At 47.6% G+C, this 25,366-nt stretch overlaps 1 protein-coding gene across 6 annotated transcripts in view; it reads left to right on the top strand.

Moving 5' to 3' along the window:
- Spns3 (spinster homolog 3) overlaps positions 1 to 25,366 on the top strand; it is a 52,357-nt gene that overhangs the window by 16,453 nt on the left and 10,538 nt on the right. For 4 of the 6 annotated variants that reach the window (XM_006534486.1, XM_011249311.1, XM_006534488.4 and 1 more), the window contains one exon: positions 4,334 to 4,523. The exons of the other annotated variants lie outside the window; for them this stretch is intronic. In XM_006534486.1, the coding sequence (XP_006534549.1) occupies positions 4,334 to 4,523 (190 nt within the window). The remainder of the gene's footprint in view (positions 1 to 4,333; positions 4,524 to 25,366) is intronic. 6 annotated transcript variants of the gene reach the window in all.

The raw sequence follows: 25,366 nt of genomic DNA, 5'->3' as shown, positions 1-25,366 counted from the left end.
GAGATACAGGGAGTATGTGGCTAGCATGAGGCAAAACAAACAAACAAAAACAGAAGGAAAGAGAAAGAAAGAAAAGAAAACAAAAGGAAAGGGCATTTGAGCTGATAGAGCACGTGCTCTGAGTTCCAGATCCAGTACTTAAAAAAAAAGCCCAATTAAAACAAACAAACAAACAAACAAACAAAAAACCCGAAATTGCTGGGCAGTGGTGGCTCACGCCTTTAATCCCAGCACTTGAGAGGTAAAGGCAAGCAGATCTCTGAGTTCAAGGCCAGCCTGGTCTACAGAGAGAGTTCCGAGACAGCCAGGGCTACACACAGAGACACTGCATCTCAAAAAAGTAAAACAATGAGCCCAGAAATTAGTTTTGTTATGATTTTGGAGGTGAGACTTCCAGTGGGCCCAAGTCAAGGTGCCTGCAGGGTCACGCTCCCTCAGAGTTCTGTGGAGCTTGGTCTCTCCTCATCCTTGTGGTTGGTAGCCTTTCTTGGCCACAGCTCTCTAACCTCTGCTTTTAAGCTCACATGATACATCCTCTTCTTTCTGGGCTGGAGGTCGCCCCAGTGACTACTTTCAGGGCTTACCTGACTAAGGGAGGGTGGCCATTCCAGGATAGGTTCTAATAGCTGCAAAGTATGTTCCTCCCTAGAAGGTTCCAGAGACTGGAAAATCTTGTGAAGTTATGATTTTAGCCCATGGAAGGCTGGTAGGAAATCCTTGAGTTGGGGTTACTCCATCTTCCTTGGTTGGAATCAGCATGTGAGGGAGAGGCTGTGTCCTAGCTTGCTCTATTGATGTGGAAACACATATCCAGAAGCATCTTGTGGAAAGGAAGTGTTTATTTCCTCTTCCGCTTCCTTGTCACAGTCCATCACTGAGAGAAATCAGGGCAGGAATGGGAGCAGGAATCGGGGGTGGGGGTGGGAGGCAGGAACTGAGGCAGAGTCATGGAGGAAGATACTTACTGGCTTGCTCCCCGTTGGCTTGCTCAGCCTGCTTTCTTACATAACCCAGGATCACCTGCTTGGGGTGGTCCAGTTCCTTCCCACAGCAATCCTTAATCAAGAAGATGCCAGAGGCTGGAGGAATGGCTCAGTGTTTAAGAACACTTGCTGCTCTTACAGAGAATCTGGGTTTGGTTCCTAGCAGCTCACAACTGTCTTTAGTTCAAGCCCCAAGGGGTGCAGGGATCCAGTGCCCTCTTCTGGCCTCTATGGACATACATATATACACAGGTATACATACACACACACACACACACACACACACACACACACACACACAAATAAACAAATAAACCAGGAGTGGTAGTGCATGCCTTTAATCCCAGTACTGAGAAGGCCAATTTGTTTGAGTTTGAGACCAACCTGGTCGACATAGTGAGTTCCAGGACAGCTAGAGTTACATAGTGAGGCCCTGTCTCAAACAAACAACACACAAACAAAAACAAATATTAAAAAACAAAAAAGAGCTGGCACAGTGGTACATACCTTTAATCCCAACACTTGGGGGGCAGAGGCAGAGGCAGAGAGAGAGGCAGAGAGGCAGAGAGGCAGAGAGGCAGAGAGGCAGAGGAGGCAGAGAGGCAGAGAGGCAGAGAGGCAGAGAGAGGCAGAGAGAGGCTGAGAGAGGCAGAGAGGCAGGAGGCAGAGGGGCAGAGGGGCAGAGGCAGAGGGGCAGAGGCAGAGGCGAGGCAGGTGGATCTCCGTGAGTTTGAGGCCAGCCTGGACTACACAGTTCCAGAACATACAGAGCTGCATAGTGAGACCCTGACTTGGAAAAAAGAAAGAGCATGCCCCACAGACTTGCCTGTAGCCAATCTGATTGAGGTATCCTCTCAGTTGAGGCTGCTGAACACTCTCCTCCAACCTCACTTGCATATAGGACTCTGCCTAGTTTGTGTCGAATCGACCAAAAAGTTAATCAGCCCAGGCAGGAAGATTAATCAACCCAAGTCTCTCAAAGATCTTCAGAGCCCACCACGGATGGCTCAGAGTGACACTCGGGGATGGACATCACTTGACTGGGAGGTTTGTGGGGAGTATTACATGGCTCAGGGAAATGCAGGCTTGCTTCTGCTTGGTGAGACAGGGCTGGGAACCTCTAAAGGCTGTGTCAGACAACCTAAGGCAAGTTCCTGACTTCTTTGGCTCCCATGTTCCCTGAAGCATAGAGAGAGCACACTCATCAGTTCCCAGCTTGTGGGATAGATGGCGCATGAGGCTGTTGGCAGGGCTACTGCCCTCAGTTTGCTGATATCCAGGTTTGCATGGCTACATTTGTTTCAACATTTATTTACTTTAAATAGTGTTACAAGGGCTGGAGAGATGGCTCAGTGGTTAAGAGCACTGGATGATATTCCAGAGGACCTGAGTTTGGTTTCCAATACCCACATGGTGGCTCATAATGGTCTGTAACTCTAGTACCAGGGGCTCGGATGTCCTCTCTGGCCTCCACTGTCACCAGGAATGTATGTGGTGTACAGACATAATAACTGCAGGCAAAACACCCACACCCATAAGATAAAAATAAAATAAAATAAACCTGTTACTGTGTGAGTGTATGTGTGTGTGTGTGTTTTCATATGTGTGTGGAGACTGGAGAACAACTTGAAGTCATTTCTCTCCTTCTATCTTGTGAGTCACGGGGATCAAACTTAGATTACTAGAATTGGCAGCAAGCCTCTTTACCTGCTGGGCCATCTTGCCAGCCCACATGTCACATTCTTTCCCTGAGTGTGGGTGTATGTATGTATTTGGATGCCAATAGTTAACCTCAGTGTCACGGCTCAGGAGCTGTCCTCCTTGATTTCTGGGCTGGGCTGGCCGGCCAGAAAGCCTCACCGGTCTGCCCATCTCTACCTTCCCAGTGCTGGGATTATAAAAGCATGACATCATCACGTCTGTCATGTATGCTGATGCTGGGGATTGAACTCAGGTCTTTGTGCTTGAGTAGCAAAGCACTTGATTGACTGAGCCATCCTCCTCAGCCCCCATGGGGGTAATAGTTGGACTCTGGCCATTTCACATAACTCCATAATTTTGATGTCTGAGAAAGGACACAGCAGGGGCAGGGGGGAGGCAGGCATGTGTCTCCAGAGAACAGTGCAGAGAAAGGCAGAGAGGCTGGCCAGAAATCATGAGACTGACTCAGAGAATTCTGTCATTTGTGCAAAGTGGATGAGGGCCTGAGAGAGGAGGCTACAGTGGTCAGTAGGACCAGTCCCATTGGGCCATCATGTTGGCCAGGGGCTTGTAAAGAGGACATCAGAGAGCCACTGAAGGGTTGGGAGAGCCTGGTTGGATTTAGCTGTCAGTCCATACCAGTCACTGTCTCAGTGAGACCTTGGAACTCCTTTAACAAGAGCTTGAATGGAGTAGAAGAAGCATAGTGTCTGTGCGGATCCTGGCTCTGTATCTAGTAGCTGTCTGATACTGGCCTTGTCCTTTCTCAGCTTTGCGTATGTGCATTTGGGAATTCTGGAACGAAGTCAGAGAAAGCTACTGCAGAGTGTTCCAGATGCAGGAATGAAAGTATGCACAGGGGTAGGGGCAGGGGAAGAAAAGAGCAGAGCTGGGGCCTGAGGACTAGGAGGCTGGGCCCAGATCTCTGGGTGTCTGAGAGCAGTGAGAGGATTTGGTCAGAGAGTAGTAAGGAACACAGTCCACCGTGTCTTAAGAAGCACTTTCTGAGGGCCTGTGTAGAGAGAGTCTCTGTCAGAGCCGGACAGTGCTGAAGTGGGTACAAGAGTGGGTGGGAGAGGTAGTGCTGATGGGGATGCTTGGAAGGATGCGGAGGCAGGGTGCAGATGGATGAGATTCAGCAGCTGAATATGCAGGCATGGTGGAGCACATCTGTGATCCCAGCATTCAGGAGGCAGAGGCAGGTGGATCTCTGTGAGTTAGAGGCCAGCCTGGTCTACAAAGTGTGTTCTAGGCTAGCCAAGGCATAGCAAGAGCCTATCTCAAAAAACAGACAAACAAACAAACCCCCAAATTAACGATGAAAATGGTGAATGTGTGTAGTGCCCAGACAAGAGCTATGAATCACGGGAGTCAATACATACCAGTCATCTAAGCAGTAAGGATGGGTGGGGCTCTAAAATTAAGATTTCTGAGTGGGGCTTCTGGAGTGGTGAGAGATAGAGAAGGCCACTGTGAATGTTCCTGGGTGGAGGTTCCTACAAGGTTAACGGGCCTCAGCTTTCTAGCTACAGTTCTGGGCTTGTTTCCTGCCGCATGGTACCAGATCATGTAACTGGGTTAGGTAACCTGGCCCAGAGGCAGCGATGCGATGCAGGTCTGACCCAGTCCTCTCTGCTCTTTCCTATCAGCCTGATTTTTGGGGCACTGACCGTGGCAACTGGTATTATTGGTGTCATGCTGGGGGCAGAGGCCTCAAGAAGGTACAAGAAGGTGAACCCCAGGGCTGAGCCCCTCATCTGTGCTTCTAGTCTGTTTGCCACAGCTCCCTGCCTCTACCTGGCTCTCATCTTGGCCTCACGGACCCTCCTGGCCTCCTATGTAAGTGAGGTCCCCTCTGGGAATGGGTGGGAAGCCCTTGAGGACACAGGTGCACACTAACTGTGTTTTTGTGGTATTTGCACTGGCCACTCCTTCCAGACTATCTCTCTAGCCCCATTTCGCAGTAACTGTACAGAGGCTCACAGAGAGCTCCCTAGAAAACAGGCAGGGACTAGATTTGGTCTCAAGCTCCTTTCTGGCTCTGAACTGAGTCCCTCTGGACTCCTGGCTGACAGTCTGGATAGAGATAGGGGTAGTTGTCCTAGGGTGTGGTGTGAGCCTATGGAGGCAGGGGAATGTTCTCCGAGTTCTAGATGAGAAAGTTTGGTCATGGCTGGCGCAGACCTTGCTTGAAAGACAATTATGGCCAACATAAGCTTTCCTGATCCTGGTCCCCATTCCTGTCCCTCCTGTGTCCTACATTCTGCCTGGAACTTTGCTAGTGTCTGTTCACTAAGGGCACTGTTCCTCTTCGATGTGTCTGAAATCTTTCTCTTCCTGCAGTTAGAGCTTACCTCCACCAAAGTGTCTCTAGACTATCAAGCATCCTGTTCCAATTCACTGTTCTTGCCCTCCTACCCCATCCCTGTCCCACCAAGTGGGAAGGGCTTGCTATTTCTCGGCAGGTAATGCCAGCTTCGAACCTGGGTGCTGGACACAATACCCTTGTCCATAGGCCTCAGGGCCACTGAGCTGGCTAGACTCAGAGAGTAAGTTGGTAATGGTTCTCTAGCCAGTGTTGGTGACTGTTGGTGGGCAGTCACATCTGAGGACTAAAAAGCCTGGTTCTACTTAAATCACAGCTTCCACTCTGCCTCTGAATAGTCCTGAAGAGAAGACCCATGGTGTGCTCAGCTCCTTGTCACATTTCATGTCCTTTGCATGGGCACCACTTCTCCCCGTGACTCTGACTCCTACAGGCCTGAGTAGCTGAAGGATGTCAGAAACAGACAAGGGTCACCCAGGAATGAGTTGTTTTCTGTCATTGCCTTCTGAGCGACAGGTGCCAGGTGCTAGAGTTGGAAACACTTTTGTGGTTCTGACCTTGCTTAATTACTTGACGCAGGTGTGACCTCTCTAGCAGGACATGCCTGGTCTATAGGCTATGGTAGGACACCCTCATGACCGTCACAATTCCCCCAAATGCAGTCCTTTTACCCCACCTGGTCTCTCTCCTTTTCCCGCATTGCACTCTGCTCCCTCTAGCACTCCACCCTAAGACTTCCCCAAGAGGATTCAGACCCCAGAGCCCATACTTCCTAATGCCAACTAACATGGGCAGGACAGCGGGGGCCCTTAAAGGTAGCCTTAGTCTAGGAAAGTCTGAACTTAGCAGGTACTCTGCCAGGGAGAAAGGCTGGTTTCTTCCTGTCTTCATTTAAGAAAGGGTCTTCTCTCTGTCCCTCTCTGTCTTTCTCTGTCCCTCTCTGTCTCTATCTCTGTCCCTCTCTCATATCTCTCTCTCTGTCTCTCTCACCCTCTCATTTTGAGACAGGGTTTCTCTGTGTACCCATAGCTGTCCTAGAACTTGCTCTGTAGACCAGGCTGGCTTTGAACTCATAGAGCTCTTCCTGCCTCTGCCTCCCAAGTGCTGGGCTTAAAGGCATGTGTGGCACCACTGCCTGCCAAGAAAGGGTCTCTTTCAAGAAATGCCCTGGGGGCTGGTGAGAGGGCTCAGTGGGTAAAGGCACTCGCTGCCAAGCCTGATTACCTGAGTTTGATTTTTGTAAACTTCTTGGTAGAGAGAGAACTAACTCCCTCAGGTTGTTCTCACTGCCATTTGTACACTGTGCTAACTCTGTCTCTGTCTGTCTATACGTCTGTCTGTCTGACTCTCATTCACATTCTCTCTCTCTCTGACACACACACACACACACACACACACACACACGCATATGCGCGCGCGCACACACACAAATACAAATCTGAAGAGAAGGCTCAGCAATTAAGAGCACTGGCTATTCTCCTGATGGACCTGGGTTCAGTTCCCAGCTCCCACATGGTGGCTCATGATCAACTGCAATCTACACACAGGGGATTTGGCCTCCTAGGCTGCCAGCATGCACATGATGCACATATGTGCAGACAAAACATCCCTATTCATAAAATAAATACATTTTCTAAAAGAAAGAAAAAAACAGTAAATACTCCAGGCATGATGTGGAGCCTGCTTCCGGGCACGCTGGCTGGCAGTTGGCAAAAAGCTGCTCCTTTTCTGTTGCCAAGGCCTTAAGGTACACCTGAGCCCTCATCAGGGGGTGTCTTGGAGTTTCTGTTTCTGTGATGAAGCACCATGACCAAAGGCAACCTGGGGAGGAAAAGGCTTACTTCACTTAATTCTTCCACATCACAGTTCATCCTGGAAGGAAGTCAGGGCAGGGACTGACACAGAGGGGGGACCTGGCGGTAGGAGCTGATGCAGAAGCCATGGAGGGATGCTGCTTCCTGGCTTATTCTCATGCCTTGTTTAGCCTGCTTTTTTATAGAAGCCAGGACCAGGGGTTTCCTTTCCCACAGTGGATCCTCCCCCATCAATCACTAAATAAGAAAATGCCTGACAGGATTACCTACAGCTGGGTCTTATGGAGGCATTTTCTCAGTTGAGGTTCCCTCCTCTCAGATGACTCTAGCTTGTGTCAAGGTGACATAAACCTAGCCAGCACAGGGGGATGTTCTGTGAACTTCCTAGAGTCTGGAAGAGGTCTGACATTCCTCTCACAGGTGCACCTGACATTGAATCATCCCCTTGACACAGTTGTGGGAAGGGTTTTCTCATCTCCCCTGAGAGACCAGAAAACTGAGGCCCAGAGAAAGCAGCAAAGAGTAAAACAGACAAACGCTTGCCTCATGCCTGGATATGTCCTCGCCATTCTGTGGGAGACAAGCATCTGGGTACAGGCTGGACGCCAATAGGTGTGTTCATGCTTACTGTCTAGGTGGGGTGGGGTGGTGGGGACTTGTCCCTTCTATTGGTGAGAGCTGGTGAGACTCACAGGGACAAAGATTTCAAGGAAACAGAGTTCCAGGCGAATGGGAGCCCTGTTAGAGACATGCTCCTGCATCAGCCAGTTTTGCTCATGCTAATGTCTTCTTTAGCTCTGGCAGGCTGCTTCTTGGCTATGTTTTGGGGACACAGATGTCCTCTATCCTGTACTCTGGCAATCTTCAGAGCTGCATGTCTTATGACATGTGACACTGTGACTCAGCTGATCAAGCCGGTTGGGAGAACCCTAACTCTTCTCCAGGCCTGTCCTGCTTGAGTGTGGAGGGGAAAGCAGGATGGTGCTCAAAGCTAGAAGACATCCATCTTTCGGTGCTGGAAGCGGCTTGGCTGTTAGGATGCTCTGTGGACCAAGTCTCCATGGTCAGATTCTAGCCCCCATTCTCCATAGCTTTGTGCTGCTGCCCTGGGCCTATTGGAAGTTCTGACCTAAGATACAAACTAAGGCTCTTCCCCTCCCAGCCCTCATTCATGAAGCCCTTTCTACCCAGCCCCACCCCTCCTGCCCGTTTCTTCTCCTCTGCCCTATGTCGGCCTACTTAGCTTTCCCCAGGACTGTCCTCCATGAGAGTCAGTTTTCACTCTCCTCATCATGCTGTCCCCTTGCTGTAATCTGTTCATCCTACATGGTCTGGGAAGCTTCTAGATGCCGTGAGCCTTGCCAGCTTTAAAGCCTTGCATAGCTCTCTGGTTCTCTGAAAGAAGGTCCAGCTCTTCGTCCTGGCATTTAAAGCTCCACATGAACTGCCTCCACAGCCTCATCGGCACCTCCTCCTCTGCACGTTTACCCTTCCTGATTCCTAGAGCATAACCCAGGGGACGCCCTTTCAGGCCGTTCGTCATCCCTCTTCATCCATATGTCTCAATCATACCCTTGGCCTCCAGGACAGAGTCAGCTTAGAGTGTTCTCTTATTGGTGGCCTGGCCCTCTACTCACAGCCTTACTGCTCTCTCTCTCTCTCTCTCTCTCTCTCTCTCTCTCTCCCTCCCTCTCTTGATACATGGTTTCTCTGTGTAGCTCTGGCTGTCTTGGATATGTAGACCAGGCTGGTCATGAACTCAGAGACCTGCCTGCTTCTACCCCCTAAGTGCTGGGATTAAAGGTGTGTACCACCATACCCGATTTAAGTCTGACACTCTCACAGCCCCAACTTGTGAATTCTGGGTTCCTCCCCTTCTCAGCACTCCAGCCCCAAGTACACTATCAGGAATGTGGGAGTAAGATGGGAGTCTTCCCTGCTTGCTGAAAGAGCAGTTCAAAGTAAGTTGTTTGTATCCATTTACTTATTCAAGCCTGTTAAGTGTTGGCCATTGCTTTCCTAGTTCAAATGCTACAGTTGTAGCCATGAATATAAGGGCTCAAAGATCTCTGTCCCAAGGAAATTTACATTCTAGCAGGGAGAAACAGACTACAAGCAAGATACATGAGGAGTAGCAGGGCACAGTGCAGCTGTCTTTAAATCACAGCACTCAGGAAACTGAGACAAAAGGGCCAGGCTGGGCTGTTATACCAAGACCCCACCTCAAAGCAAGCAAGTAAACAAACAGATACATAAGTAAAACTTTTACACTATTTCAGGTGATGATAAATACATAGAAAAATCTAGAGTGGAGAAGGGAGATAGTGAGAGTGGCTGCGGATGAGAGAAGACACTCCTATTTTATACAGAGGCCAGGAGGTTCAGAGAAGGTGCTGCGGTGGCTTCTCCGCCTCCTCTTTTCCTTCTTGTAGTTGCCAGGAATGGAGTGGCGAATCATGTAGATATTTGGCAGAAAAGAGTTCCAGGAGTAGGGTCTGAGCCAGGGGTTATCTGGAGGGTCTGAGGAAAGGCAAGGAGACGACCCTGGTTAACATAGAGTGGGAAGTGAGCACAGAAAGGCTGACGGGGCCTTCGCACATCAGGTGGGATTTTATGCTTAGGGATGGAGATGACCAAGTGGCTGTGTCTTTGAGTCTGTTCCTCTAGTGATACAACGATGGACAGTTACATGTTTACCTGAGGCATTCCTGAGGTATCTTCTACTATGGTCACAGTGTATATTCATTTCTTCTGTTGCTGAGTGTGACTTGGTAGTAGTCTGTTGAGGACTTCTGTATCTGTATGGATAGGGTGTGGGGGTATTAGGGATATGTGTATTTGCATCTGTGTTTTTGTGGTGCGAAGGGCCATGGCCTCAGGATGACCTAGCAAGTGTTTCTCCCTTTTCTGTGTTTTTGCAGCGTATGAAGTATCTGTGTTAATTTGTCTTTAAACATTTGGTAGAATTCATCAGTGACACCATCTGGCTCTGGGCTTTTGTTGGGGGAAGGTTTTGATTATGGACTCAATATTTACTTGTTGAAGGTCAGCTCAGATTTTTCTGTTTCTTTTTGACTGAGTTTTGCTACTTTTACTAATTTTTTTTTACTTAATTTTACTAGTTTAACTAATTTTTAAATTATTTTTGAGATTATAATATTCCATCATTTCCACTTTAACTGTGTATGCTCTTAAACACATAAATATATAACCTGCTTAGTCTGTATAACTACACACACACACACACACACACACACACACACACACACACACACACATGTTTTCTGGGATGGCCATTTGGTATTGGATAAGCACTTGGCATGGCCTTCCCTGGGGGATGGTCGTTTCTCCTGCTCTCAGCATCCCTTAGCTGTCTGTAGCCTTTGTGTATGTAGGACTGAGGCCCTGCGAGCTTTCCCCATGCACCTCGGTGAGCCTAGTGTTGTCCTTGCTCAGCTCATGCTTAGGCAGCCGTGTTGGTGAGGCATTCTGATGTTCCAACTTCCTAGGAAACATAGTCTCACAGTAAGCCCCTGACCCTCTGGCTCCTGTAATCAGTCTGTCTGCTTTTTCACAATGCTCCCTGAGCCTTAGGGGCAGGGGTTGTGTTGTGAGTCTGTCACTTGGGACTGGGCTCTAGAATTTTGATTGATTATGGTTTTCTATAATGGTCTTTATCTTTTGTTTAGAGAAGTACTTCTCATTTTTTCTAGGATTTTTTATTTTTGTATTTAATCTAGATAAATCTAATTCTTGGTATATAAATGCCTATAGTATTTCCTTATAATCCTTTTGATTTCTGTGAGATTGCTATCAGTACCCTTTCACTCTTGATTTTGGTAAGCTGAGCATTCTTTCCTTTTTTCTGTGTCAGTTGAAAGGTTTGTTGACTTTGCTTCTTTTTTCCTTTCCTTTCCTTTAAAAAAATTGTTTTATGTGTGTATGTACATGGGCATGCATGCCAGTGTGTGTACTGATGTGTCCATGCACATAAGTGGATATATTTTAGTAAATGAGTTGTGTGTATGTATGTATGTATGTATAAATCTTTCATGTGTACAATGCTATACACATGTATATTCAGGTTGAATATGTATTGAACATACATATTGAGTTATGTTAATTTATATGCACCTTGTGTCCTTGTCTACCTGACTATGCCTGATGATTGCGTGGGGGGTATGTGTGCCTGGGTATATGGCCGAACATAGCTTTTTTTCTCACTTTAGTTGCTGTAACTACATTGCGTGGGAAGAAGGGGTTTTTGGCAGTACAGTGTGTCTGCTCCCAAATTGGTAGAGACCAAGTTTTCCTGTGTTCCATGGAAATGAAGTTTCCTGCACATATGAAGTCCAGTTTGGGGCTCTGTTCAGGCCCTGTGGCCCACCTGCAGGTGTGAGGGTTCCATCTCCTATCCTTAGGGCCTCTTGGCAAGGGAAGTGGACTTCCCGGCCGGTAATTAGGATCCAGACACATTCGCAGCAAGTCTTGGCTCACACCCCTTCCTTGGCCCTCTTCCCAGAGCTGCTGCCCTTCAGAGGAGAAGGGGTTTGTCCCTTAGAGGAGGTCTGAGCCTGATGCAGGGGCTCAACCATTGTTGACCTGTTGGCTGGAGGATGTGGCTGAATGTTGACAGTCCCACTTTGGGGGGACTTTGTGTTCAGGATGAAGTAACCAGAGTTTGGGCATGGCAAAGAGTGTTCACTGGGGAATCTGAAAGCCCAGGCTGCCATTTCTGCTTCCATATTTCCTGGTTGTATGATCTAGGGTAAGATACTGGCCTTGTGAACCTCAGTCCTCTCAGCAGTAAGATGGGAGGCTGCTTACCTGTAGTCTCACTGTGGAGGTAAATGAACTTTTGAGCCTGTTCTAGTTACTATGGTTGTGTAATGAAACTTGGCCACTCAAAACAACGAAAGCATTTGTTTTGCTCAGAGTTTTCAGTTAGGCAAGACTAGGTTGGAAGCAGAAGGGGTGACATCGTGTTTTCTATCTGAAGTCAAGTAGGCAAATGGGAAGGGCTGGATCCTGGAAGCCAAGCTGTCTGGCAGTTGATGAGAACTTAGCCGGAGTGCCTGCCCGTGTCTTCTCTGTGTAGCCTGGGCTCCCTTACAACACTGTGGTCGGATTCCAAGCATTAGCAGCTAGGGATAACTAGCTAGGGGAAGCTATCATGCCTCCTCTGACTGATCCTGGAAAGTTACTTTGAAAGTGTTGTATTCCCTTGAACTCTAACTTGTTGCTTAAAATAATAACAGGCTGGAGAAACAGAGAAAAACAGATTATTTTGATTTATGAGTATGTACATGTGAATATTTGTTTGGGTGCCTGAGAAGGTCAGAAGAGGGAGTCAATTTCCCTGAAGTTGTAGTTACAGGTATTTGGGAACTGTCCAGTGTGGGTTTGGAGAACTGAACTTGGGTCTTTTGAAAGCACAGCTGGTGTTCTTAACTGCTGAGTCATCTCTCCAGATCCCTAGAGTCTGTCTTTTGATGAGAGAGAGGATCAAGGACCTGAAAGAACATGTGATGACAAGATATCCTCATCTTTGGAAAATACAGTTGGTTGATGTGGCTTAGGTCTTCTTGTCCTCCATTCTCTGGGTGCCTCTGGGGTTTCACCTTGAAGGGAAGCATGTCTGTGCATACAGACAGGAGGCCCACTGGGTACCAGTCTCTGGCTCCACTCTGTTCTCACCGTCTCACCGGTAGGAAGTCTAGGGTTCAAGTTGTACCTGGAACCAAAGCTGGGGTTCCTGAACTGAGGGAATGCATTTTCTGATGTGTCTGAGATCTCAAGAGGTAGATCTGAGGCCAAGTCTTAGCCAGGAGGAGCAGCAAGGACCCCTGTCCCCATCAAATACATCCCAGTATGTCCTGTGTGACATATACCATTCTAAACATTGGGGGGGTGTTGTATTAAACAAAATAGCACACCATCTGCATGGAGTGAAATAAATGTATGTCAGAGGAAGATGCGTTCTGTGTGGATAACAGAAGAGAAAAAGACAAAGGATCAGGGCTCAAGGGGCCAGGGAATATAAGACTCTCTCTATGATGAATGCTTCAGTACTGACCAGAAGCAAGTGAAGGACAGAGCCACATGGTAGTGGGAAAGAGCAATCTGGAAGGAGAACAGCAGATGTTGAGACTCCAGGGAAGAGAAAGCGACTGGTGGGAATGAAGGAAATGTGCCTGGGATGGGGTGAGCCAAGACAGGGTGGAGGGAATGTGTTCCGAGCAATGGCAACAGGAAGTGGGGGATACAGATCGTGTAGGACCAGGAAGTGGGGGATACAGATCGTGTAGGACCTTGTGCCTACAATGTCTTTGGTTTCAGATGTGAACTGAGGACCAGTGAATGTGTCCTGCATACAAGCCAAGTGATCTAAGTGATGGTTTATAGTGGGGATCTCTTGCTGCCTAACAAATCACCCCCAAACTTAGTGGCTTGAAACAGTCTACTATAGTAATTATAATTATTGTTATTTTGAGGCAGGGTCTCGTGAGCCCAGACTGGCCTCTTTGCTGGCTAGTTTTATGTCAACTTGACATAAGCTAGAGTCATCTGAGAGGAGGGAATCTCAACTGAGAAAATGCCTCCATAAGATCAGGCAGTAGGCAAGCCTGCTTATAGAGTGATACAGGAGGAACCATCCCATTGTGGGTTGTGCCACCCCTGGGCTGGTGGTCGTGGATGCTATAAGAAAGTAGGCTGAGCAAGCCATGAGATACAGACTAGTAAGTAACACTCTTCCATGGCCGCTGCATCAGCTCCTGCCTCCAGGTTCCTGCCCTGTTAGAATTCCTGTCCTGACTTCCTTTGATGATGAAGTGATGTGGAAGTAGAAGTGAAATCTTTGTCCTCCCCCAGTTGCTTTTGGTCATAGTATTTCATCACAGCAACGGTGACCCTCACTGAGACAGCTTTGAACTCCCTTTGTAGCCAAGCATAACCTTGAATTTCTGATCCTCCTGTCTCCACCTCCTCTTCCCAGGACATGGAGTTACAGGTATACAACATCATACACAGTTTAAACAGTGCCAGGGATCAAACGTGGGGCTTTGTGCAGGCTAGCTGAGCACTCTGCCAACTGAGTCACATCCTTGGCCTTCAGTGATTTCTCATGGCCGGATGCTTTCTCTTCTGCTTTCTGTTTGTTTGTAACTGCACTGACCTGGGATGGGTGTAATGCCCACACTGACCAGTCTCCCGTGGCTCTTCTCTCTGGGACTCTGTATCCTTTGTTAGAGTAGATAAGCTTCTTTTTAGAACAATATCTAAGAGACCCAAGTGGAAGATGCAAAGCCTTTTAGTCCCCAGGAAGTACATCACTTCTGCCTTCTTCTGTTGTCTAAGGTATGTAGAACCCACCCAGGTTCACTGAGGAAGGGCACAGTGTAAAGGCATGAACATGATGTGGAAGGATTAACTGGGGGCATTTTGCAACTGCCAATCACACAGCTTAAGGAACTCTCTATGGGACTAGTGAGATGGCTCAGCAGGTAAAAGGGCCTGCTGCCAAGCCTGACACCCTGAGTTCGATCCCGGGGACCAACCTGGTAGAAGAAGAGAACTGATTTCTGCAAGCTGTCCTCTGGCTTTGTGGTCTGTACACATGTCTCTTGACCTCCTCTTTGCATGCACAAACACAAATATTAAATAGATAAGGGGAAAACTTGAAATAAAAAAGGCAGGGGAATTCTCTGACTTCTGTGTTGGAATGGAATGGGTGGTGCCAAAGTCAGGAAGAGGAAAATAATTAAGAGGTTTTTCCAATGACACAGGCCAACGAGGGCGGTGGCTTGAGTCAGGCTGGCTAGTGAGGAAGTGTGGAGAAGTGGTCAGGTTCTGGGTGTGTTATGGAAGTAGAGCAACAGGATTTCCTGACAGACTGGGTACAGAGCAAAAGAAAGAGAGGAGTTGAGAGTGTCTCTGTGGCTTGAGCGGCTGGAGTCAAGGAGTTGCTCTTTACTGAGGGGACGTCTGAGGGAGGGGAAGGGTGGCTGTTTTTAAAGTTCTGTGGGGTTCCAATTTAGGCATGTTAAATTTGGGATGTATATTAGTTGCTTTTTCTGTCACTCCAACAACAGCAACTTAAGGCAGGAAGGGTTTATTTTTGCTTCATGGTTTAAGGATGCACTCCCCGGGGCGGGGGCGGGGGCGGGGGGGCGGGGGGGTGGGTAGCAGTACCACGAGGCAGCTGGACATCCTGTGTCTCACTTCCTACCGCTGTGATAAAGACCATGGTCAAAAGTGACTTGGGGAAGAAAGGGTTAATTTCATCTTACAGTTGACAGCCCATCATGGAGGGACATCATGGCAGATACCTGGAGGCAGGAACTAAAGCAGTGGCTCAGGAGTGCTGCTTACCGAGGCTTGCTCCTGGGGCTTGTTAAGTTTGCTTTGTTATACAACTCAGGACCTTCACAGGGTAGCATCACCCCTGTGAGATGCACCCCCCCCCCCATCCCACAGTCATTTGGAAAATGCCCTACAGTCTGGCCTGTTGGCAGTCTGATGGAGGAATTTCCTCAGCTGAGGTTCCTCTTCCCCGATAGCTCTAGCTGGTGTCAAGTTGATGAAATAACTAGCCAGCCCACACTGCATTTGCAGTGAGGAAGCAGAGAGGCAAATGCTGGTGCTCTGCTCTCCCCCACCTCCTTCTCTTCCTCCTCCTCCTCCTCCTTCTTTTTAAACTAGGACAGGGTCGTACTGTGTACCCTTGGCTAGCCTAGAACTCACTATGTAGATCAAGCTGGCTTCAAAGTGATGGAGGTCTGCCTGCCTCTGCCCTCTGAGTTCTAGGTGTGGTGGGTGTGCCACCAATTGGCCTTCTCTTCTCTTTCTTTTCTCTTCCTCTTCCTTCCTTCCTTCCTTCCTTCCTTCCTTCCTTCCTTCCTTCCTTCCTTTCCTCCCTCCCTCCCTCCTTCTCTCCTTCCTTCCTCCCTCTCTCCCTCCTTCTCTCCCTCCTTCTCTCCTTCCTTCTCTCCTTCCTTCCTTCCTTCCTTCCTTCCTTCCTTCCTTCCTTCCTTCTTTCCTTCCTTCCTTCCTTCCTTCCTTCCTTCCTTCCTTCCTCCCTCCCTCCCTCCCTCCCTCCTCTCTCTCTCTCTCTCTTTCTCTCTCTCTCTCTCTTTCTTTCTTTCTTTCTTTCTTTCTTTCTTTCTTTCTTTCTTTCTTTCTTTCTTTCTTTCTTTCTTTCGTGTTTTGAGACAGGGTTCCTTGGCTGTCCTGGAACTCACTCTATAGACCAGGCTGGCCTCGAACTCAGAAGTCCGCCTGCCTTTGCCTCCCAAGTGCTAGAATTAAAGGCATGAGACACCACTGCCCAGCCCTCTTGCTTATTCAGTCCTGGACCCCTGCCCACAGGCTGGTGCTATTAACATTCAGGATGGATCTTCCCACCTCAGTTAGAGCTTTCTAGAAACATCCTCACAGGCATTGCTGGAGCTGTCTTCTAGGTGGTTCCAAATCCAGGCTAGGTGAACCATCCCAGGCTGTCTCTTGGGACATGCAGCTCAAGATGCCAAGAGGCAGCTTCTGTGTGCTAGCTTGGGCTTCAGAACGGAGGTTTAGGCTGATAACTCTGGGAGTTTATCTGGGAGTTTGATTGAAGTCACTGAAGTGATCATAGTTTGGGAAGAGAAATAACGTGGGGATAACCTTCCAGGCACTCACAGGCCAGAGGCTGCAGGTGCATGGCATTGCCATCATGAAGACAAGGTTGCAACCTACACTCTAGACTACTGTAGTGTATCAAATTATGTACATATATATGTATGTGTATATATATATATCATATTATATATTATATGTATTATTATATAATGTGTATGAGTATTTGATCTGTATGTATGTATATGCACCACATGCCTGCAGAGGCCAGACGAGAATGTTTGATTCCCTTGAACTGGAGTTATAGATGGTTGTTAGCTGTGTGGGTGCGGAATGCTGAACCCAGGTCTTCTGCAAGAGCAACCAGTGCTCTTCACTACTGAGTCAGCCTTCCAGCCCCAACTTCATATTTCACTTGGGGGGAAACTTAAAAGATGTAGTGGTTGCCAGGTAGGTCAGAGGCAGGCAGATTTTCGTGAGTTAGAGGCCAGTCTGCTCTTCATACTGAGTTCTAGAACTACAGTGAGATTCAATCTCAAAAGAGAAAGTAAATAAGTAAAATAAATCAGAAATCTCTGAGAAGTGATTGCTCTCAACACCCTGGTCTGTTTCCATCCACGTATGCCATTTCATTAGATGGCTGTCTTCCTATTTGTCTTTCTGTTCTAATTCTCAGGTTTATGTTCACTACAAATACTTGTGTTGTTGTTATTTTGAGACAGAGTCTCACTCTGTAGCCCAGGTTGGACCAGAACTCGGTTTGTAGCCCAGGCTGGTCTCAATTTCTTGCTTCAGACTCCCACATGCTGAGATTATAGGCACACAGTGAGCCATGGTGCACAGACACTGGGGTCGTGTGATTTTTTAAAATAACCTCTACAAATTATTATTATTTTATTTTATGTGTATAGCTGGTTTTTCTGTATGCATATCTGTGCACTATGTGTGTACCTGGTGGTCATGGAGGCCAGAAGTGTTAGATCCCTTGGAACTGGTGTTGCTGTGAGCCACCATGTGGGTGCTGGAAATAGAACCCAGGTCCCCTTGCAGAGCAGCCAGTGCTCTTAACCACCGAGCCATCTCTCCAGCAGGTTTTGTTTCTGGGAAGGCGGGTTGCATTCAGTTATCTATGATTTGTATGTGCATGTATGCATGTGCTTGTGTGTGCAGATGCTGTGATATACCTGTGGATGTTAGGAAACAATTTGCAGGATTCTGTTCTTGCTTTCCACTGCCTGAGTGAGGTATTGAACTCAGATTGTCAGCCCTGGGAGCAAGGGCCCTTGCCCAGTGAGCCATCTCACAGGCCCACTTTGTAATTTTTAGAACATATTTGTTTAGATATTAATTCACATGCCATATAACTCATATACTTAAAGTGTGTACCTCATGGTTTCCTATGTATTCAGAGCTGTGTGATCATTCACACATCAATTTTCCCTTTTGAGATAAGGGCTTACTATGTTGCTCAGACTGGCTTTGAACTCCTGAGCTCAAATGACTGTCCTGTCTCAGCCTCCTAGGTGTTAGGACACCAGGTGCCTGCAACTCTGCCCAGGCCCTGCACTGACTTTAGAGCCTTTACATCACCCCAGAGAGAGGCCTTGTACCCACTGGCAGTCACTCACTGTCTTAGTTACTTTTGTATTGCTGTGATAAGATACCAGGGCACACCTCTTCCAGCAAGGCCACACCTCCTAGTCCTTCCTAAAGAGTTCTGTCAACTGGGGACCTAGTATTCAAACACATGACTCTAAAGGAGCTATTCTCATTCAAACCACCACATTCTACTCCCTGACCCCTGAAGGAGGTGTGTTACCAGAAGAGGGCTTTGCGATTTCAAAAGCCCATGCTGTTCTCAGCTGTCATTGTGTCATGGTTGTTGTCTCAACATGTAAGTTCTCAGGTACGGCTTCAATGCCATACTTGCCTGCCTGCTGCCATGCTCCCCGCCAGGATTGTCATGGACTCCAACCTGGTGACACTGTAAGCCCCCAAATAAACTTTTTCTTTTATAAGTTGCATTGGACATGATGTCTTATCACAACAACAGAAAAATGACCAAGATACTCCCCATCTCTACACCCACTATCCTTTTTCTCCTCAGTCCTAGGCAACCACCAGTGAGCCTCCTGTCTCTCTAGCTTATTCTTGCTAGACACCTCCCAGAAACAGAAGCACAGAGTGTATGTTGTTTATGTGACATTGACCGAAAGAAACTGAGGTGAAGTCAAAGTAGTTGTGAAAGTTTGGATTTACTGCTGAGGACCAGCTATGAAGGAGAGTACCAGCTATGCCTCCCCTCCTCTCCTTAACCTCCCAAGTTTTGTGATTTTTAGTTTTACATTTTCTAGAGCTATAACATCCACAATCTGTTCTCTGTGCACAATCCCAGTAGCTACTTGACAGTGGTCCCATATTTAAATGAGGCTGGTGCTCATTATCAGTCTGTGTATACAGATTCTCCATCACTGGCTCCTTTATTTTGTGTGCATGCCTAAGTGCATGCGTTTCTGGGTTCAATGGGTTGAAATAGTTGAGTTTTTTTTTTCTTTTTGTGTGACAGAGTCTCATTAATTTTGCTCTACTCAGATGGGAACCACGTGTGCATGAGAACCAGCTCTTCCTGCACTGCTAGTCCCGGGCCCTTGGGTGCTGCAGGCTTAGGGGCTGGGCTGACAGAAAGGCTTATAGCTCTAAGCCACTGTTTCTCAAAATGGGTATTGTGACCTCTTTGGGGCTAAAAATGACCCTTTCACAGAGATCACATATCAAATATCATACATATCAGATACATACAATGATTCATAACAGTAGCAAAATTGCAGTCATAGAATAACAACAAAAATAATTTTATGATTGGGGGGGTCACCACAGCATGAAGAAATGTATTAAAGGGTCTCAGAATTGAGAAGGCTGAGAACCACCTCAAGCTGGGAGGCCCAGAAGCTTATAGCTTTAGGTCATAGAAGCTGGAGACCTGTGACTATAGATGCTCAGGTTGGAGGGAAATTGCTCTGGCTTTTGATTGCCAGTGGCTGGGCACTTCCAGCTATTAGAATGGTTAGTGTTTAAGTGACAGGAAGGGTCAGCAATCAGCAACAGCCAGCTTGTGTTGTAGCTCCTAAGCTTTGGCTAAGATCATTGGCTTTAAAGCTCGATAGATCCCTGGACCTGTTTAGGGATCTATGGCCCTGCAGCTGAAATCTTAGGCTCTTTATAGCTTCTGCTTTCTCTGTATTTCCACCATCCTTCGCTGTCCACACCACCTGTGGTCACTACCATTTCTGCCTTTGGTATTTTCTGGAAATATTCAGCAGCTCTTCTGCCAATATACAGCTTGGGCCACTGCCTCTGCTTGCTGCCATGGTCACTGCGGCCATTGCTGTGGCCATTATGCTACCCTCTCAGTCTACCCACGAGAGACAAGTAAGCAAGAAAAGACCGCGTAAGACTCCTTCTACTGGGCCTGTGCTCTAACTCCACTGGGTAGCCGGGAAGAGTGTCTCCCAAAGTGAGCCAAACAGCCTTATATAGTTAGCAAAGGATCGTGGTATAGCTGTATGATGTAAATATGACGTTATAATGTACTCCAATCACAGCACACCTTCAAGTTCTACCAGCCAACAGCCTTATGTGCGGATCAGTTATAAGCCTGGTCAGCATTGTCACGAGCTTTCTTCCTGGCTTGAGAAAAGCTCTACAGTGTAAGGAGTCTGGAGTTCCTGGCTTATGATCTGGGCTGCCTGGAGTAGGACTAGACCATATCCTTCTGGAGCAGGAGTCTTCACTTACAGTTTCCGTGGTCATTATGGCTGCAATGAAGTGTTCTCAGAGTGGTAGGAGAAGACTTAAAATAATCGGGTGTTGTATATACCTTTAATCCCAGCATTCAGAATTGCTGAGGCAGGAGGGGTCAGTTCAAGGTCATCCTGATCAAAGAATTACCAGGCCAGTCAGAGCTACCTAGTGAGATCTTTTTGTTTGTTTGTTTGTTTGTTTGTTTGTTTGTTTTTCAGACAGGGTTTCTCTGTGTAGCCCTGGCTGTCCTGGAACTCACTTTGTAGACCAGGCTGACTTCGAACTCAGAAATCCGCCTGCCTCTGCCTCCCAAGTGCTGGGATTAAAGGTGTGCGCCACCACCGCCTGGCTCCTAGTGAGATCTTAACAACAAACAGTAAAACCAGGGCTGGGGATGTAGCTCAGTTGGTAGAGTGCTTGCCTAAAACACATGAGAGTTTGATCCGTAACTCTACATAAATGGAATATAGGGGTACGTCTGTCGTTCCAGCGCTTGGAGGTGGAGACAGGAAAATCTGAAGTTTGAGGTTATCCTTAGCTACACATATCAAGGTTTTTGGAGACCCACTGCAATCTTCCCAACTACAACAGCAAACCAAATCAAGTCAACCAACAACAAAAACAAAAACAAAACTCAAATATGGCCAGGCTGTCTTGGAGGCCTGTTGTTTGCTCATGGGCTTCTTGGCTGACATTTTCCTGCTGGGAGCAGCCAGGCATGGAGAGGGACCTGACAACTGTCACTCAAATGGGTGAGTGGCTTGCTGCCAGTAGTTGAATTTATTCGAAGAAAATAAATATCAAGATGTATATCTCAAGGCATTATCACAAAATTAGCATTCCCCAAATATACTGTTTACATATTCATTTTCATGTGCATCCGAGGCCTGGGGTGGATATCCAATGACTTCCTCTATTGCTCTCCACCCTCTGAGACAGGCTCTGAGACAGGCTCTCCCACTGAACCCCGGCTTCACAGATTCAGCTAAGCTGGCTTACCAACAAGGCCCAGGGATCCCCCTTTTCCCTGGTTCTGCCTTCGGAGTAGTGGGATTACACTCAGAAGCCCCTACACCAGCCTCTTTCCATGGATACTGGGCATCCGAATCCAGGCTGAGCCATGACCCAAGCACCAAAGTTAATTTTTTTTTCTTTCTTTTATTCTTTTTTAAAAAACCTTTTGTGTATGAGCGTTTTGCCTAAACATGTGTATGCATACATATGTGCATTCTTGGTGCCCATGGAAGCCAGAAGAAAGCATCAGATTCCCAGTAACTAGAGGTCCAGACGGTTGTGAAACACCATGTAGACGCTGACAAAGCTGGGTCCTCTGAAAGAGCAGCAAGTGCTCTTAATCACAGAGCCCTCCCTCCAGCCCCCAACCCCCATTATCATCCTTAACAGTACTTACCAGAACTGTCTTCTTACGATGCTTCAATGTGAGTAGCCCCAGGCCTACTGCTTCTAGGAAAGAGTTAGCTCCTCTAATTCATCTCTACCACACATGCCAGGCTGGCCTCAAACTCAAACTAGTGATCCTCTGCCCCCATCTCCCAGGTACAAGGTCACAAGCATGTGCCCTAGTGCTCAGCTCTCCCCCGCACCCCCTTTTCTAAATTTTAACTTTTGTTTTTTTTCTTTTTGAGAAGGGTTTCACTATGTAACTCTAGCTGTCCTGGAACTCACTATGTATACCAGGTTGTCCTGGAACTCACAGAGATTCTCCTTTGTTCCTCAAGGGCTGGGACAAAGGTATATGCTACCACGTCCAGCCTTGATCTTTAACATCCTTAATGTTGGCAGAGTGTTGGCGGCTTACACCTTTAATCCCAGCACTGTGAGTTTGAGGCCAGCCTGGTCTACAAGGTGAATCCAGGTCAACCGAGGCTTTGTTACACAGAGAAACCCTGCCGGAAAAACAAAACAAAATAGAACAAAACATCCATAGTGTTGATCCTTTCTTTTCCCCTTGTGGGTACCCAGATATTTCTTTTTTTTTTTTCTTGAAATCCAATAGCTTAGTCGGTGTATTAGTCTCTATTGCTGTGTAACAAATCACTCCCAAACACAGCAGTATAAAACAAACATTGTTGTCTCAGAGTTTATGTGGGTTACTTGGGTTTTTGTCTCTCTCAAGGTTGCAACTGAGATATTAGCTCAAAGTCTGTTGTTTCAACTGCGAGCTCAGCTGGGGAAGGCTCACTAATGGCTACTGGCAGGATTCAAGTCTTTGGGTGTCAAACCCCCTTTCCTGCTAGTTGTTGGCTCTCAGTTTCTTGATATGTGGATTTTTTTTTTTTTTTTTGGCCTCAATCAAAATAGACATGGTCTTCACCATTGAACTACACTCTCTATCAATGACTTCCTTTACTTAACGGATTGCACCATCAAAGCATAGAGGACAATGATGGAAGAGAGTATTTTATAGCCCAATCACAGAAAGGTTACCCCACCCCCTTTGCTCTAATATGCTCATTCAAAACAAGTTGCCAGGTACAGTTGACTCTAGGGGAAGGGGGACATATTATAGGGCAAGGGCTTAAGGAGGCCACTCCTCACAGCCAGCAAGTGTGCCCGAGGTAGGCGCTCCACAACACCTCAGAGTTGGTCATGTCTGCTTTTCCTTCTGCAGAGTCAGTAACCTGTCCTTCCTCATTTTATCTCTCTGACTGTTTCTAAGGCTTATCGCTTTGCTTTTCCTTGTGCTGGACCATGGTTGGGACTGGTACTGGGAGGAGAAGAAATGTGAGAAGGCTCCCAAACCTTTGGCCCTAAGGGCGGGCCCCTCCTCAATGCCATGCCTCTACCTCCCTCGACCTGGAACCCTGCTCCTCCTCACTTACCCTCCATGTCACTCACTTCTGTGATTCTTTTCTTTGTGTCCTCTTAGCAACCACCAGGAAGTGAGGTTATTTTCAATACATTAGCTCTGTGTTGATGTTGGTGGTTTTCCTCCTCCGTTTAGTAATATTTCCTTAGGTAAGTCATCTCCTGTTATGTCTTATCCTACTGAGTGATAACTGTCTGCATTGGATTCATATCCTTCTTACATTACTCTGTAGTCTGAAGCAATTATAAGAAGTCCGTGTCCCTTTTCTTACCATCTGCCTTCTAGGTTGGATTCTTCCCCTATTTCCCTCCCTCCCTCCCTCCCCTTCTCCCTCCCTCCCTCCCTCCCTCCTTCCCTCCCTCCCTCTCTTTCCTTACCTCTCCTTCCTTTTCCCCTCCCTCTCTCCTTTTTTGTTGTTTTTTCTCCTTTCTTTCCCTTTTTAAAAAAGTTATCTTTATTTTATATGTATTGTGAGTGCATGCTGTGTGTGTGTGTGTGTGTGTGTGTGAGAGAGAGAGAGAGAGACATGTGTGCAGTGCCCATGCAAGCCAGAAGAGGGTATGTGTCAGATCCTTAGAGCTGGAGTCACAGGCATTTCTGAGCTGTTTAATGGGTGCTGGAAGAACAGAGCACCTTTAAGCACCTAGCTATCTCTCTATCCTTCCTATTAGAGATCAGGTGCATTGGGGTGGTATGGCCTTAGACAAGGTTTTCCTAACTTCTCTTTCGATGTCTTTTCAGCCTCTGTATTCTCTTTCTCCTTCTGTTTTTTTCCCTTATATGTTTCTTTCTCTACCTCCTTTTCTCCTCTTCCCCTCCTCCCTTCTTTCCTCCCCACTCCATTCCTTCCTCCCTCCTTCCCCTCCTATATGTCTGCACAGTTCCCTTGGTGTGTACAGATCACATCCCCCTACCCTTGGTGTGGGTAGCTCTGCCCAGACACTGCATTGGTTGTGCTTTCAGAGTTCTTGACTCTGGTCCAGGCTTCTCTGTGGCTCTCCTCTTCTGCATCAGGGCTGTAGTTTGAGTTGAACATTAGGCTCTGTAGACTTTTCTGTCGCCTGAGGAAATTACAGAACCAGGTAGTAGGGAGTCTTTGTTAGAGCACCTGGGCTCTGCTCCTAGTCGGGATTTAGGTAAATGCAGTGCACAGCAGAGCTCCTCTGTGTAATTGGTGGGTGCACCCCCTTCTGGAATGGGGGTTTGCCTTCTGGCTGGTGGAGGCAGGGCAGGAAAGTTCACTTTCCCCATTTCTGCAGCCACTTGTCCCACTGGCTCTCTGTTAAGGAGATCTCTAGGCTGTATTCTCCTCCAGTGAGGAGGGTTTTGTAGAGTGGCTCTCGGGAGGACACCGAGCAGCACACGCTGCAGAATCAGTGGCCTTTCTGCTTGCCTGCCAGCATTTCATGTTTATTTCATTAGATTTTGTTCTTTGTCTTTGGTAAAAAACTCTTTTCCCTGCTTTACTGCTTTTGGCTCCTGGAGCCACCATCTTTACTTGGGAGCTTCTCCAGATGACCTCTAAGGCCCTTTCCAACTCAGACTTGATCAGGACATCGAATTGGCTCCCTACCCAAGGTAGAATGGAGCCTAGCCAGTGTGGGCATCCCCGAGGCAGTTAAGATCACCTGAGGTGGCTATCTTTTTCAGCCTTGAGAACTCCCAAGGCTGTCTGGGATCAGCCAGGATATGTCCACTGGAGCTGTGGTCACGGGTCATCTGAGGGTCGACTCCTGGGACAGTGCCAGCAGCGGTACCTCAGACCTTCAGAATTCTCCTAACATCCCCAACTCTGCCCTTGAGGACTTGTGGGAGAGGCCTCTTTGCTTTCTGCTCTTTGGGTTTGAGTAACCATCACCCCACCCTCAGATCTGTCTCAGTGGGGCTTAAAGAGGCCCACCATCTTGCTAAGATCTATCAGGTGTCTCTGTGCATGGCAGCACAGCCCATAAAGGAAGTTCACTCCCTGACAGGATTCCCCAGGAGGGCTTCAGAGCTTGCTGCTTCACTTTCTGGCTGCCAGCTTACCAGGTTGTTTGGTGGTTGATAGACTCTGGAGACCAGTCAGTGCCCTTGTCCCCCAGGCCAGTCCCTGCCATTGCAGGTTGTCTGGCCTATGGGTAGAGCATGCCAGCCACACGGTTGGATGCTTGTTGGCGGCCAGGCTGTACTCTGGGTATGTTCTGGCTGACTCAACCATGCTGAATGTGGCATTGCTGCATAAGTGGGGGAGGTTCTCTTGGTTTTTCCTACGTACCGTGAGTCCAGAGGAGACGGTGGTCTTCTTCCTTCCCAG

Source organism: Mus musculus, chromosome 11 (genome assembly GCF_000001635.26).
Source record: "Mus musculus strain C57BL/6J chromosome 11, GRCm38.p6 C57BL/6J".
NCBI classification, from domain to species: Eukaryota; Metazoa; Chordata; class Mammalia; order Rodentia; family Muridae; genus Mus; species Mus musculus.
This window is presented reverse-complemented; position numbering and strand designations above follow the sequence as displayed.